This window comes from Ostrinia furnacalis, unplaced genomic scaffold, assembly GCF_004193835.3.
Source record: "Ostrinia furnacalis isolate ACB-3 unplaced genomic scaffold, ASM419383v2 OfSCF1475, whole genome shotgun sequence".
In the NCBI taxonomy this organism is placed as follows: Eukaryota; Metazoa; Arthropoda; class Insecta; order Lepidoptera; family Crambidae; genus Ostrinia; species Ostrinia furnacalis.
In genome coordinates this window covers 173,418-189,212 of record NW_021131714.1, presented here as the reverse complement: position 1 = coordinate 189,212, position 15,795 = coordinate 173,418, and the positions used below count along the sequence as shown (strand labels likewise).

General features: G+C 38.9%; 1 protein-coding gene across 2 annotated transcripts in view; it reads right to left on the bottom strand.

Moving 5' to 3' along the window:
• Nucleotides 1-15,795, bottom strand: part of Corin (corin serine peptidase) — a 95,149-nt gene that overhangs the window by 55,516 nt on the left and 23,838 nt on the right. For both annotated transcript variants that reach the window (XM_028304675.1, XM_028304676.1), the window contains exons 2-4: nucleotides 13,640-13,724; nucleotides 2,303-2,507; nucleotides 999-1,640 (exon numbers count right to left, since the gene is read on the bottom strand). In XM_028304675.1, coding sequence (XP_028160476.1) covers nucleotides 999-1,640; nucleotides 2,303-2,507; nucleotides 13,640-13,724 — 932 coding nt within the window. The remainder of the gene's footprint in view (nucleotides 1-998; nucleotides 1,641-2,302; nucleotides 2,508-13,639; nucleotides 13,725-15,795) is intronic.

Sequence of the window (15,795 nt, the reverse complement as noted above, 5' to 3'; positions counted from 1 at the left end):
GTGGAATTTTGTCTGTCACAGAAAAACTTTATGGCGCGCGTCCCTGTTTCAAAAAACGGGATTAAAACTATCCTATGTCCTTTCCCGGGACTCAAACTATCTCTATACCAAATTTCATCAAAATCGGTTCAGTGGTTTAAACGTGAAAGCAAGACAGACAGACAGAGTTACTTTCGCATTTATAATATTAGTATAGACTAGTATAGATGGTTTTATTTTATTGTTTTCCGACGCACTTGTTTACTACAATTTTTATATTTTCCTAGAAACGAATGAACAGTCAGAGAATAATATTCGTTGAGAATTATAAATTATTTATTTGATTATTTGCCTTGTATGGAAAAATACCTATCACATCAAGTCAATTAAGCGCGTTATATTTTATGCAACGAATTAATCAAGTTATACTGATTGAACAAATTATGGTAACAATTACAGAAACTAATCCATTTTCAGATGAAATACAAAAAAAGTTTGTACTCGTTTGGGATAGGACGTTAATTAATAGCTGGCCAAAGCTTATTGATTGATTGGTTAAACAATTATTGGAAGGTGTGTAATACGTTACATGACACAGAAGTTAAAAGTGACCCCTAAACATAATATACACTAAAACAAAGTTTTCTGAAACGAAAAAAGAATTTCAAAGGATGAAATGCAGGATTGTTTGAATAAGAAAATTAATATACCTAGTTAGTACCTATGATTTTGATCTTGAGGCGCATCTACGAGGTCGTTGTGTCACTGAGCTGTGATAAATCATCACCCACGCAGATAAGGCAACGGCCAGAAGGTAGTTAAACATTAAGTACACATAAATGAAAAAAAATCACCCACATGGTGGACCGACGACATCATAAAGGTAGCAGCGAAGCGCTGGACGCAGGCCGCTACCAATCGATATCGATCAACATGGAAAACATTGGGGGAGGCCTAAGTTCAGCAGTGGACGTCCTATGGCTGAAATGATGAAAGAAAATACTGCAAGAATCACTTACCCGATGATGGAGGGACATGTTGCTCCCGTTCTGGAAGCGGACGATGGTCTGCAGCGAGGCGGGCGTGGACATGCTCTTGGTGATGGACGAGTTTCCCGCCTCCTTCTCCTGCTGCTCCTTCAGCAGCAGCCCGCGCGCGATCTTGGCGTTCAGGCTCTTATTCACGTGCTGGTGCGGCAGCAGAGGCGCCTCCATGGTCTTGGTGGTGTACGAAGGCGACGACGTCTGGCTGAACGAGTCTGATGAGACATTCGAGTCTTGTCTGACGCTGATGTTGGACCCCGAGCTAGGCGAGCGTTTTATAGTTTGGTTGTTTTGAGGCGGTGGTGGCGGAGGCGTGTAGCTATCTGGTAGTTTTTGGGGCGGTCGCCGCGGGACGGGCGGTTGCGGGTTTCTGTTGCAGTCGAGGCGTGGTAGTTGCGGGTTGGTGCGGCGGTTGCCGTTGGGGTCGGCGGGGCTGGTGGCGGGTGGTCGCGGCGGCGTGGGCGGCGGCGCTCGGCGCGGCGGCTGCGGCGAGGCGCGGCGCGGCGGCGGCGGCGGCGCCGGCAGCGGAGCCGGCGGGACGGGCGCCGTGCGCTGCGGCACCGGCGGCGGCTGCGGTGGCGCCGGCGGCTGTTGGATCTGTGGTGGTGGTGGTTGTAACTGCAACAACAGTTCTCAGTTACATCTGTATCTACGTGTTGCTTAAAACGAAACCTATATTTTTTATTTATTTAATAGGACAACCAACAAGCCATACACTAGAAGACAAAATCAATATTTACAACGTATTTAAACTTAATATTGATGGTAATGTTACGGTTTTGATAAATGTGCATTGCTGTAGGCATATTTATTAAATGAGCTCAAGCGTTTAAGTACATTTACCATCAAATAAACAGCTCTATGAAGTTAGTACCTTCGGTTCAGGGTTTTCCTGTTGCTCATAGATTAAAAAGTGTGCAAAAAAAATCTTTTAATAACAGTCTTGTCTTGCGTTGTGCTTCTTTGCTCTTAGAGCGTATGTGGTGCATGGGGAGTAAGGAATAGGTTACTCCCTCTCTTCCTAACTAGCTTCTATTCCTATCAAATGGAACATTATAACCAGAGTAAATACAAATGAGTAGGTTATCTTCATAGAAACGCACCGAGCGCGGTTTGTATGTGAGCGCGCAATACGTATCCGGCGCGCACGCACACAACGACAAAATTTAGCGTGGAACAGCGGGGAGCCAGTCGTGTTTGCGCCGAACCGCGCCGGTGCGTCTCTATGAAGATAACGTACTCATTTGTATTTACTCTGTTAAAACAGTGTTTGCACTAACTTTCAAGATAGGCCGCTGCGGCGTGATCCTGGACGGGGGGCAGTAGGGCAGCGCGTCGGAGGGGCAGTAGACGAAGCCCGAGGGCCGCGGCGGCTGCGGCGCGCACGCGGCGGTGGAGTGCCGGCGCGGCGTGCCGGCACTGGGACGGAGCAGCTCCATTAGTTTCTCACCCGGCGTCGCCGCTAGACTGCCGGCGCGCCCGCACCTGTGGACGAAATCACTACATTAAAACAACAAAGTCGTTTTCCTGTCTGTAGGGACAGACAGGACGTAGTTTCAAAGATCTAAACTTACATAGGGATATAGGTAAGCTTAGATGTTTAAAACTACGCAACGGATTTTGATGCGGTTTTTTTAATAGATAGAGTAATTCAAGAGGAAGGTTTATATGTATAAAACATGCATAAATTATAGAAGAAAAAACTCGGGAAATACCATTGCAACCGTGCGAAGCTGGGGCGGGCCGCCTAGTACTTCATATATTCAAGAATTCATATCATCATCATTTAGACTTCACTGCAGGAATACCACCCTTTCCCATTTTGCAGAGACAAATGCAGAATTTAGATTACACACAAGGATTTGCTATACATGAGTTGTGAAACACTAGATGGGTATAGGTACCCTGACGCACATAGCTAGTGTATGTATAAGTACTCATACCCAATTATTATTAAAGAGTTACACCCTACTTGAACACTGTTTATTTATTTTTTGGAAACATACAGTTACAATATAATTGAACTTAGGTGCAGTAAGAAAATACATAAACCACTCTTTAATGTGACTGTGGACAACTTTATAACACTTTATTAGCATCAACTGTCTTACAAATAAAAATGAGTAGAACAACATCAATTTATTTTTTACTTTACTTTTGCAAAAAAAAATGCTTTTATCTTTGCTCACTATAAGAAGAAAACGCGAGCTTATTGTCATTCTAGAGGCAGGGAAAGTGCTAACAGAGAAAAAACTGCGAAGAAATTCATAGAAAGCCGGTAATCACAACGAGTTAAATCCTTCCCTAGGTTTCAGTGCGCGGCGGCGGGAAGAATTTTTCCATTATACAGAAGGCCTTCTTACAGTCCCAGTTTAAAAGAATGCCCTGCCACAACGGAAGTACATAACGTAGGATCTTCACATTGTTGAATAATAGGTACTTACTATTTATAACCACTATACAGGCGACAAAGCTTCTTTGTCTTTGACACGATTGTTTAATACAAGAAATCCCGGGATGTGCCATGATTTTGAGTAACACGAGTAGATCTATTTCTTTTTAATTGAATCATCAACAGCCCTTTACAGTCCACTGCTGGACTATGAGCCTCCTCCACTATAGTGGAGGGTTTTGTCATAATCCCCACGCTCGGCAGGCGGGTTGGAGATCGCAGTTTAAAAGATTTATGTTTGTCAGAGAGCGCTGCTGCCCGTTCTCTGTTTGATGTGTAGTCCCTAAGTCGCCTCTTACGACACCCGCGGGAAGAGTAGGGGTTGGTGACAAATGTATTCTACTCTGCCGTCACCACACGGCCTTTAATTGAATATGGGAACAATATTGAACATGACGTGCTGAATATTATCATCACAAAATCGTGTTAAAAGTATTCAGGTAAATACTCCAACCATAAACAATTAACTTCAGATAGATTAACATTTTATTGTATGTGTTAATTTCACACTGTGAAAGTGATTAAATAAATTAATACGCTACACAAAAGAAGAAAATAACTTAAATGTTTCCTATACAATAGTGAAATATTTAAGTACAGGTATTACAAGTGAACCTACTCTAATAATTTCTATTATTCTCTAGCGATGTTTAATTAAAACCGATCCAGCTTTGCGTCTCATTTGCGTTTCTTATGTTGGTATTAACGTTCAACGAAATTTATGGCAACGTTTTCGCGCAAAAAATATTTAGCGTAAGACATTTAATTTTCTGCGGTTTCTTATAGAGATGCTGTAATCAGAAACATTTAAAAGGAAAATGCTTTTGAAGTAGGTTATTGAAAACCCGAATAGAAGATAAAGTAAATGAAAATTTTTGAGTTCAGGTAAAAGACGCAAGCAATTTTTAATAAACCTCAGAAGAATAATATACTGCTGTATATTTAAGTAGCTATCAGAAAGCATTAGGACATCGGAAAAGTATCTAAACAGCTGATTTATCTCCCAATTTACTGAAATATAAAAAGTTATTTGCAAAGACTATCAAAACGAAACTATCGTCTAGCAAAAACATGTGGGTAAACACAATAAGAAAAGGAATCAAGAGCAAAACAAATAAAACCTGAAGAATAATGTTCCCATCGCGAAGTAAAAGAAAACGAGCGATTTCCCGCGTCTCACAACGTATCGGGTAATTAACACATGCTAGTGATGTTTGTATCAATCACCGATCAATCTTATCGATGTTTTCGTAAAGACGATGGTTTCAAAACTTTTCTGAAACACTTTATTTCTTACTTAAAACATAATTAACAATTTAACCCAACAAGTGAAATTATGGTTTCGTAGACGGCTAAAATTTTATCCCCTGACTTCTACAATGCCTATTCTACTTGTATTGTACAACCATATTTATATTCATATTTATTTATTCACTTCGCAATGTTACAGTTAAATCATAGGAACAAAAATTCATCATTTAATTTTTTTATTTGATTTCTCGAATCGACATTAAAATGCAAATCAAATCAAGTTGTCGACAATGAAGCGATCGTAACGTGGCATCACTACCGCGTTGTACGAGTATGTCGGATGTGCGATAATGTGGGAACAAAAGACTTCGGCTGTTCCCGAACAGCTATGATTGATTTGGGCTGAAGGCGCTGCTAATTGTGGTGTTTTACCAACACATTGCTAGAACAATAGGGTTTCGTAGATATTCGATGTTTAATAATGTACATTCTTCGTTTTTGTGACAATCTTTTACTGCAGGCGTAACAGATTGTGTGCAGGAAGAATCATGACGGTAATCTGTTCTAATATGGCATACATCGTCATCGATATTATGCCTGTATTTATCATTATCTATCATTTCTGCCACAGGACGTCCACAGCTGAACATAGGCCTTCCTCAATGATTTCCATATCGCCCGATTGGTAGCGGCCTGCATCCAGCGCCTTTATACTACCTTTATGAGGTCGTCGGTCCACCTTGTGCGTGGCTGTTCCACGCTGCATTTTCCGTATTATTATGTTAAATAAATAAAATCATTTAAATTCCCACAAACTTTGTAGATATTCAGTACCTGAATGTCAATAAATTGCGAATGAATGAGCATTTAATTCACCTTACCTACGTACTGAAATGTGGCGTCAAATCTCTACTAATATTATAAAGAGGTAAAGTTTGTGTGTTTGTATATTTGTTAAATACAATTGTAAGGGGTAATCTCGGGATCTACTGAACCGATTAATAAAAATTTTTCACCAACAGAAAGCCACATTATTGCTGAGTGTCATAGGTTATATAAAAAACCGAAAAATTCCACGCGGGCGAAGACGCGGGCGGAAAGCTACTATTTAATAAATCCGTGTTTCATCTTAGACCTTACGTCACCCACCATCAGGAAAGATTTTATGTCAAACTCGGCCGTAAAAGAGATTGGACAACTTTATGTGGACAACTTTATGTCCGTAACTAACGCAGACCATAAGTTCCCATTTTCAAGTTCAAGGTGCGCGTGTGCCAGCTCCCAATTTCAGGCGCGACAGATATTAATCTGAGTGACGTCTCGCCTGTCATAACGCGCGTCCCGTCACCGGAATGGAGCCGGAATTTGCCTGAAATGCTCGGGCAATTTGTCTTAGGAATAAATTGTTAGAAGGTATGAGGTGGAGAGCGAGAGAGAGAGTAAACTTCCAATTCAGTGAAACTCTAGGTTTCGGCATGAAAAAAAAACAACTGAAACTATTCGTGTAATTTAAAAAAGTGGTACAAATCTTGTGACAAGGTAGGTAAGGACCTGCATACTTGAGTGGCAAACCTAAATAATGTGCAACAGGATTAAATTACCACCTTACACGTAACAAAAAAGACCATTTTCTATTATACTGATTATACTTACTCGTATTTAAGTTTCTATTCAAAAACCAAAATATTCAATTATGAATACGAAATTAACTAAAAAAAAACGCTACAGTTAGGCTGAGTTGCACCACCTAACTTTGACCATAACTATGGCGATAATCGATGCTTTTTGTATGGAATTTGACAGATTTTTGACGTTTGTCAAAGTTAAAGTAAGATGGTGCAACCCAGCCATAGAGTACCTATCATACAAAAATTAAATGTATGCTGTTATACTACTGGAGCCCAGTACGTGGTGGAGTGCGTATAGGTGGCCAACCATACAGTCCGATGTTACCAAACCGCTCTGAGCCCTCTGACTAGGCTTAACATCTTATCAGCGAAACCGCTTTTTGGTAAATTGAATAAAATTTATTTCGTTAAAAACTTTCGCGATTTTATCGAGAAATAACAGATTACGGGTACTTATTGTGTTCAACAATATTATTTCAGATAAGATTAAATATAGGTTCGACTTGAAAGATGCTGATCTATTTTCGTACCCGTTACAACAGGCCCCTTTCGAGTGGTATTTGCCGCCATTTGTAAACATTTTCGGGACGAAAATACACTGAATTAAATGGTAAGCAAGTTTTTGTTGGAGCAAAAACAACGTAAGTATTATTTTGAAATGCGGGCATGACATTATGAGTAATTTTCGTTCTGACAATATCCCCGTAACAAAGACCTTTGTTGCGTGTTTTTCAAAAACAACGCAACATGAGACTGCGGTAGTACAACGTCATAAAACAATAATGGTTTTTCCAACAATCACATCAACAAAGCTGGAACAGACGACAGCATGTCAAGTTGAATACTGTGGTATCTTATAATAATGGTAATACGTGCTAATTTCCAACTAAAATCGTCTGTCGTCCTTACTACAGTTAAATATCCTAAATTACAAATACAAAAATCTACTAAACTAGGTACCTAGTTTATAAATAATATTAGAATTAGGTATGTATATTTGCTTACGCTCATACGAGTCTCTACCCACATTATTTTGACCTCGAAAGCATACAACCTACAACTGCAGGTGGCGTGTTATTATAAGATCCAAATTACCTAAAGTATTTGTAAAATCTTCTATTTATTATAATGTGAAGTTATTATATTTTATAAACCTGTTTACGACTAGAGACTAGACATTTCGTCATTATCCTCTAAAAACTAAAACAACAACAACAAACTCAATATTAATCCTTTTATTTGCTCACGAAAACGGATATTTCAAAGGGCACCGTTTGAATTATATGCCAAAACATCTCAGGCTGGAAACGAGACATACAAAAATACACAACGATTTATCTTTAAACAGATTAAGGCAGAGATTTGGCACAGCTTATCGGTTCAAGATACGACGTGACGTCACAGCGCCAAAAATAAGGGTTGCTAAGCTTTTACTCAAATAACGAACAAAATCTTGAATCTGTAATAATGTAACGTTAATACTATTTGAAAAACAGATGAAATGAGGGTTTTCGCGAATGAAAAATCCGCCAGATGGCAATACGTAGACGCGAGGTCCAAATGCTACATGATTGGAAAATGGTTATTTTTGACATGACATTGACAGATATGTCAAAATCCACCAATCACGCAGCAGTCAAACCCTACATCCACGTCCCGCCATCTTTCATTCGCGAAAACCCTCATTAATAAAACTTATACGGCAGAATACTTAGCATCCCGCGTAGTATCGTCGTTAAGTAATAAGATTTATATTTATTTGCGACATTTGATAAGAAGATTTTTATTTTATTGAATAATGCTCTTCAATACATAAAAGAATTTAATAACTTCGAGTTATTAACGTATTTATCAAAATAATTTTAGATACCAGTACGTCTTCTTACTACGAGGATTACTACGAGCTCATGTAGCAGCCAGTAGCATAGCGCTACGAATATACCGTAGCTCTCTGCTACAAGAATTCTGTAGCTCTCTGCTTCTACTACGACGATTACTACGAGCTTATGTAGCAGCGAAGTGCTTGAATATTATACCGTAATTCACTGCTACGAGATTTCCGTAGCTGTTTGCTACGACTACTACTACGAAGATTACTACGAGCTCATGTAGCAGCTAGCAGCGTACGTAACACTACGAATATACCGTAGTTCATTGCTATGAGAATACCGTAGCTCTCTGCTACGAGCATTCTGTAGCTCTCTGCTACGAGAATTTTGTAGCTCTGCTACAAAGTTCGTAGCGCACGTAAAAACTACACTCGGCATCAAATAAATCGCACCTCCCGCGACAAGCACTTATCAAACGTATGCATCCCCACTTCCCACCAACATTGGTACCATTTGAAAGCCTAGTTTTAAACTTCATTTCATTAAAGGAAAGGTTTTTACCCCAAAAATGTGTCTTTACAAGGACCCAGAGTCACTTCTTCAAAAAATAGGTAGTTACGCTATAGCCATTTTTTATGACTATAACACTGTTAAGTTGGGATTAATCGCTATCCATCTGTTAAAGAGGACACGTGAGATCTTTATTTGGTTTTATAACCATAAAAATTGGTCTAATTGATCCCAGAGGTGAGCCCAAAGTGAGGTCTATTTTCAAGTCACATTTATGGTATATGTTAATCATTTATTTAGAAATGAAATGTATATTTCTTTAAGGATATTTATTGGGCTTTCAAATAACACCAATATTGTTGGGGTACCATGATTGTGTTAGAAGAAAATCTTTAAAGTTCGCGTCGCGGAAGGTGCGGTTTATTTGATGTTGAGTGTATTTTGGCTACGAATATTTTTTTATGCCCTTTATTACAGGCAAAAGATTTCTTTGATAAATATACCTACATTCTACGTTGATTGATATTCAAGCTATTTTACAAATATTATTTTGTAAAAAATTTGAGTAGCATTGAAACAATCCCAAATTCCAAACACAACAGCTCAACAATAAAAACAATTACGAGCAGTACATTAAACAAACCGAAACAAACAAAAGTGAAAGTCGCATATTACAAGTACATTAAAGTGTCGCCGGCGCCACCTGCCGGCTGATAGAGGGTCAGATAAGGGTGAACTACTAATGGATACGTCCGCTACCTGCTAGGGAGGGGTCCGATGTTTCGAATAAATATTGCTATACAAACTGCTTGACAACAGTAAGATTATGCCAGAGTAAGTAGAGAAATAATTTGCAGCACAATTAACTGTACATTATCACCACCACATACGCCACAATGTTTTTTTTTATGTGACAGGAAGCAAATGAGCAGACGGATAACCTGATGGTAAGTGATTACCGTCGCCCATAGACACCCGCAGTCCCAGGGGCGTTTAAGGTGAAGATACGTTCTCTTTTTGAAAGCTTTCAGGTCGTATCGGTCCGGAAACACCGCAGACGACAGTCTATTCCACAGTTTGGTTGTACGGGGCAGGAAGTTTCTAGAGAAACTTACTGTTGTGGACTGGCCGACCATCAATATGTTAAGCTTGTTGTGCCGCTGTACGAAGCTTTAAATACTGATTTTCATCAATAAATCACAATAGTAACGTTTCCTAGGCACAACCTTACCTGTACCCAGTAAAATAAGAAATAAAAGTTTTAACTCAGAACTGTGACAAAGAGTATGATCAGCAAAACCTTCACATATGACCAGTGGCTATTCCGTTAGCTGATCAGCAACACCCATCACTAGCCGTTAGAATAAATATGAACTGAAGGGATTACGCGGGCGAAAAACTCGGGCGCCCGTGAAATCACGCGATACGCACTTTCGGAATTCACACCAAATGTGTTGACTTGGACCGGGCCGAGCTTTGGTCAACGTTTTTGACTACATTTTGCAGAGCTGTGATTGAACCAGTGCTGCAGTGATAGGAATACGGAATGTAAACTTGGGTCCATTATTTGACTATAAAAAAAAACAAACTATAATTTCTAACTAAGAACGGCAATGCAAAAAGGGAGGTTTAATTTGATGTTTGATTAAATTCGATTGCAGTTTATAAAAAGTCTAACATTGTAAAATTGTCGAGAAGTGACGCAGAACAGAACGGTGTGAAAATTATTATTGTTGTTGGCAAAGGCTGCCTTTACGTCGGTGCGTCGTTTCTAGAACTGCAATATCTGACGCTACTTTTATGCAATTCTTTATATCCTTAGCATTATTTATAGTCCTATATTATGTGCAAAAGTCAACTTTATAATAAACTAGTGACTCGCCCCGGCTTCGTACACGTGGACCCCGTTTTACCCCCTTAGGGGTTGAATTTTGGAAAATTCCGTCTTAATGAGCACCTATGTTATAAAAGGAACCCCCGTGCAAAATTTGAGACTAGCACTTGTAGTTTCCGAGATTTCGTGGTGAGTGAGTCAGTCAGTTACATTTCGCTTTTATAGAGTGTTCCTCCTACGTACTATGAGTGAGCTTCAAAACTAATTTAAATAAAAACACAAAGTACCCTGTAGCTGACAGAAACCTCGAGCCATCTGTCCACGCCATTAAACATACGGAACACGTTAATCCTTATCCTTCACGCGGTGCTCGGGCGGGCCATGAAAGGAGCACAATAACACCAGCAGTGGGTAATAAAGAACTGAATATCTGCGCGCGACAGTCGGTTGGTTCCGCGCGACCGGGCGCGGCGGCGTTTACACTGCACGACGTTTCAATGTTTACATAACATTATATCTAAATATATATAACTCAAAGGTGATTGACTGACTGACTGAATGACTGACTTACTGACTGATATAATGATCTATCAACGCACAGCCTAAACCAATCGGGCTGAAATTTGGCATGCAGGCAGATGTTATGTATGACATTGGCATCCGCTAAGAAAGGATTTTACGAAACTCCACCCCGAAAGGTGGTAAAACGGGATCCACGCGTACGTAGTCGCGGGCGGCCACAATTTTGCATCAATTAAAGTCATAAAAAAGCTTAAGTAAGCTATTTATTTTCTGAAAACAGGTTTATAATAGCTATTTATTTTCTGAAAACAGGTTTATAAATCGACCCAGCCTAGTATTACTTTAATCCTGCCACTTCTACTAAATTAACAAAACGTTCATTCCACAACGGTATATGAGAATACTTCGATTGAAATGGCGAAATTACTTACTAATGATTGATCAATGTTTTGAATACAATCTCTCATCTGGGATTATTCCACCACAAAAATATTTGGTAAATCTGAAATCCGCTACCAGCCAAATTATGATGATAAACAGCTCTGTTGGGATTTGTGATTTAATTTACGTGATCCCTATAATATTTTGGAATCAGAGGTGGAATTGTATAAAGCAATCGTGATCATTTGACAGTTCATAACGATAAAGTCAATGAAACAAAGCGTTTGACAGAATAATCGTACGTCAGGTGATCCGTCTGCTCGTTTGCCTCCTATCACATAAAAAAAAACGTTATGAACTGTCAAATGATAACGATTGCTTTACACAATTCCACCTCAGAATTAATTGATTATTACAAAAGATAAACGTCATAGTAAAGAATTTAATGCATGCAATTTCAGACACATAGCAAAGCAGACTCACGGATCAATTTTCTTGCGGGAAATATAGGATTGTTAAATATTGAATATTTAATCTCCTAAAAATATGGATCTAAAGATGGTATGCTGAAATGGTGCTCCGCTTAGCAAAAATCGCGACAAAACACAGTCATCATATCGCGGAGCTAGTTTTCAGCTAAAATCTTGTTAAGTGTCAGGTCTTTCAGTTAGTCATTAACTATTCGGCCAGCTGCGAGCACCAAATCGACTAGATAGCACTATAATCAGGTGCCCGGCTGACTGTGCTGAGCTAACTGACGTCCTCCACTCAATTAAGTTGTCATTCTACTGAGTGAATTGCAGTGGACTTGCTGAATTTGCAATCAGATTTTACAAGATCGAAGCTAATAGGTATTTTTTTAACAAACTGAAAATATAAGATTGCAGTAAGTACTTAGTAAATCATTTTGTATTATACACGGACCAGCTTGAACTAAATCTAAATGAAATTCAACACAATTGTTAACCACAATTAAAACATTAGCAAACATCCATATTTTTACATTTAAACCTAGTAAAGATTTTGTACCACAAATTCATGTTTCAATGGCATTAATCGGAGCTTACAATTAGTAACAAAACGTACTCGTTCAAATAAAGGTACGATATAGTTTCAGTATTAAATTAACAAAACTATTCGAACGAGATAATGATATAGTATTATTGAAGTTCTAAGTAGAGTTTCGAGTTACATGGCGCCGGCGGCAACCAGCACATCGTAAAACTAGATCTTAATTTCTTAATAACTCGCGGTGAAGTTTTGATTCAATTGCTGAAACTTTGCCAAATGTTCTGGAGAGTTCTCGAAGGTGTTTTTGTTGCTTTTGTCTGAGATATGTGTGTTCCCTTTTGTTTGTTCGCCAATATTGCGCGCCGCGATAAGCTTTTATCGCGAAAAGTCGATAAACTGGCGCGATACATTTGTCGCCTGATATCACTGATAAGATTTTATCACGGTGCGGATCCTAGTCAGTGTGATGTTACAGACGTGTACTCAGTACCTATGATGTGATACGACCGTAGATACAAACCGGGGAATTAAAAGCCAAAATATCGTACAGTGTAAGTCGCTTTAAAAAAGTTATGTATGATATGATTTTCCCGAGATGACGTTGACAAAGACTAATCGATCAGAAATGCAGCGACGGAACCGTAAAAAGCGAACGTTATGGAATATTGAATTACTGTGACAATAAAAACATTGGAGTTCTTCAGAATCATGGGATTTACGAACGATGATACATCAAGTTGAGTACCATAGCATCTCATGCAGTTGCTTAATTGTATAGCAAAAATTAGGCAGTTCTAGCGCCGCAAGTGGAACTAGATTGGCCACTCTCTCCGAAGGGACCCCGATCACATCCCCAAGCAGGCTTAGGATTGGAACGCAACGTTAAACGCAAACGTGGTGAAAAACTTGGCGGCGCACTGTAGCGGCGAAGAAAATCGGCAAGAATTGGAGCGAGATCAAACGCGAAGCTCAACACCGAACGCGATGGAGGACGGTTGTGGATGCCCTCTGTTCCATCTAGGGGACATAAGACCTTAAGTCAAGTTCTGAAATGATGTTTTTTTGTTAATAACCTTGTTGCCTTGTTTGTATGGAAAATTTTGGCGAGTTTTCACCTTCTCCCAGGGTAACCAAGGGTTTTGCAAGGCACTCTAATGCAATACCTACTTATCACTAGTTACATAACAAAGAGTACTGACCGTCCTTTGACGGAGTCGATGTCGTCGCCCGCGGCCGCGGCCTGCAGCTGCATGCCGCCCTGCGCCCACGTCACTGACAGCCAATCTGCAACGAACACAATAGCTATAATAAACTGGTCACTGACTGACTGACTGACTCACTCACTCAATACGAAATCTCAGCACTTACAGTGCTAGGAGTCTCAAATTTTTCATGAGAGTTCCTTTTAGAACATAGGTGCTCACTAAGAACGGATTTTAGGAAACTTCACCCCTAAGGGGTAAAACGGGATCCACGCGTGCGAAGTCGCGGGCGGCCGCTAGTTCTATATTGTTATCACAAGCACTATCAAGGAATTGACTTGTGAAGTGTACGTTATGCATAGTTTATCTATAACTCCTCTGTGGATCTACCTACCATTGGGGTTCCCTAGTAAACACAATACATTATTGAGGGTATTTCATATCCGTTTGAAATATACATCTTTTAGTAGTCTTGTTTGATAGAGATATGATTTGGTGCTTTATACATCTCGCTCCAAGTTGAGTACAAAATAGCAGACGCAAGCCACTTTATCAAATCGAAGTTGATAACGAATGTTACATTGCCAGCGATGTTGTAACAATTTATTACCATCATTGTACACATAGACTTCCCAAAACGCTCGTGTGCAGTAAAAGAATTTTATAGCTACACAGACACAATGTTTTCCTCAGCCAATATACATATTTTGTGTTCATATTTTGCGCGTGCCGCGAGATTGAGAAGCCTTACATCGGAACTTATATTAAAATGGCCCGATTCCGCTGGGAGGCGCTTATGCCGACGATATAGACTTTTGTAATCGCTTCGGCTGAGGTTTCACTTTACTCGTGCTACGAAAGGTTTACCTGGAATATAGTGAATGATAAATTTAGGAGATAGTGTTTTTATTTCCTTAAAATATGTTTTTTCGTCATTGTTATCTTTTGTAAAATGTTGCTCGCGTGCAACACCTTGGAATAGTTGAATACGTATTGTTGAGTTACATATCTGTGAAAATTGTATTTTCGTATTATGTTTCATGGTCTAGATATTATTATATTGATTACCTACATTAAAAATAAATCACACATGTTACGTAATAATATACAATTCTATTTCGTTCTATTGGCGCGCACTTTTACAAATAATATTTTACGACAAGGGTGTCCAGTTTGCGTCGGGCGACAAGGATCAGGGTCGTCAGCTGGTCCCTAATTTTTAATGGACCCTTGACCTAATTAAAATTTCCTTTTTAAGCACAAAATATTGCTGTATACCTAGAATAACATTGTTCCCAAGCACCCCACGTAATATTGTGTATATTTTCTTGAAACTTGTACAGATAACATTACATCAGACTATATTGCAAATTCTCCCCTATTACATCCAAATAAGTGGCTACATTGGATTAACCTGGCTTGCGGTAGGCTGTAGTTTGTACGATGTAGTGTTAAAGTAACTTTTTATTTTTGGATATTTCATTATTTATTTGTTAGAATGAATCGTTAAATATTATACATCTTATTCAAAACACTGCACATTCTATTACCTTCATTTGAAATAAACAATCGTATGAAATTGACATCGTATGCAAAGCGAGGAATCGAACCTGAAGAGGGTCGGCAATATCGCGTGCATTCCTCACGCGATATTGGCCCACCCTCGTTACTAAAAATTACGAGTATAATCTACTATTTCATGAACTTAACGCGACGGTATTTGCCACTGGATACCACAACGGAAAATATAAAAACATTGAGTATAATTGGATGTGTACAGGCTACAAATAAGTAGGTACCATTATGTCCATGAATATTGTTTCGAAAATATATGCAGAATAAAAGAAAGTTGTTTTTAATGTGACTAGATAGGATGGATCTGATTTCGTTACATGTAGTTTTCTAGACTAAGTACATCAGAATAACTAGATTACATCTGCAATTCAACTCACCAAGTGACAAGTGATTCTAGTAAAATTCCTGCCTCAAGGTAAATAAGTAAAATGGTTTAACAAAATCATATTAATACTTAATTTGCATGTAGTAAATATTTTTCTAGAGGAATATTTCGGAAGTAGGTTTTCAAATCAGATTAACTTTCTGTCAACTAGATTAAATAAAAAAAAACTATTTTATTTGCTGTTTCGTAAAAC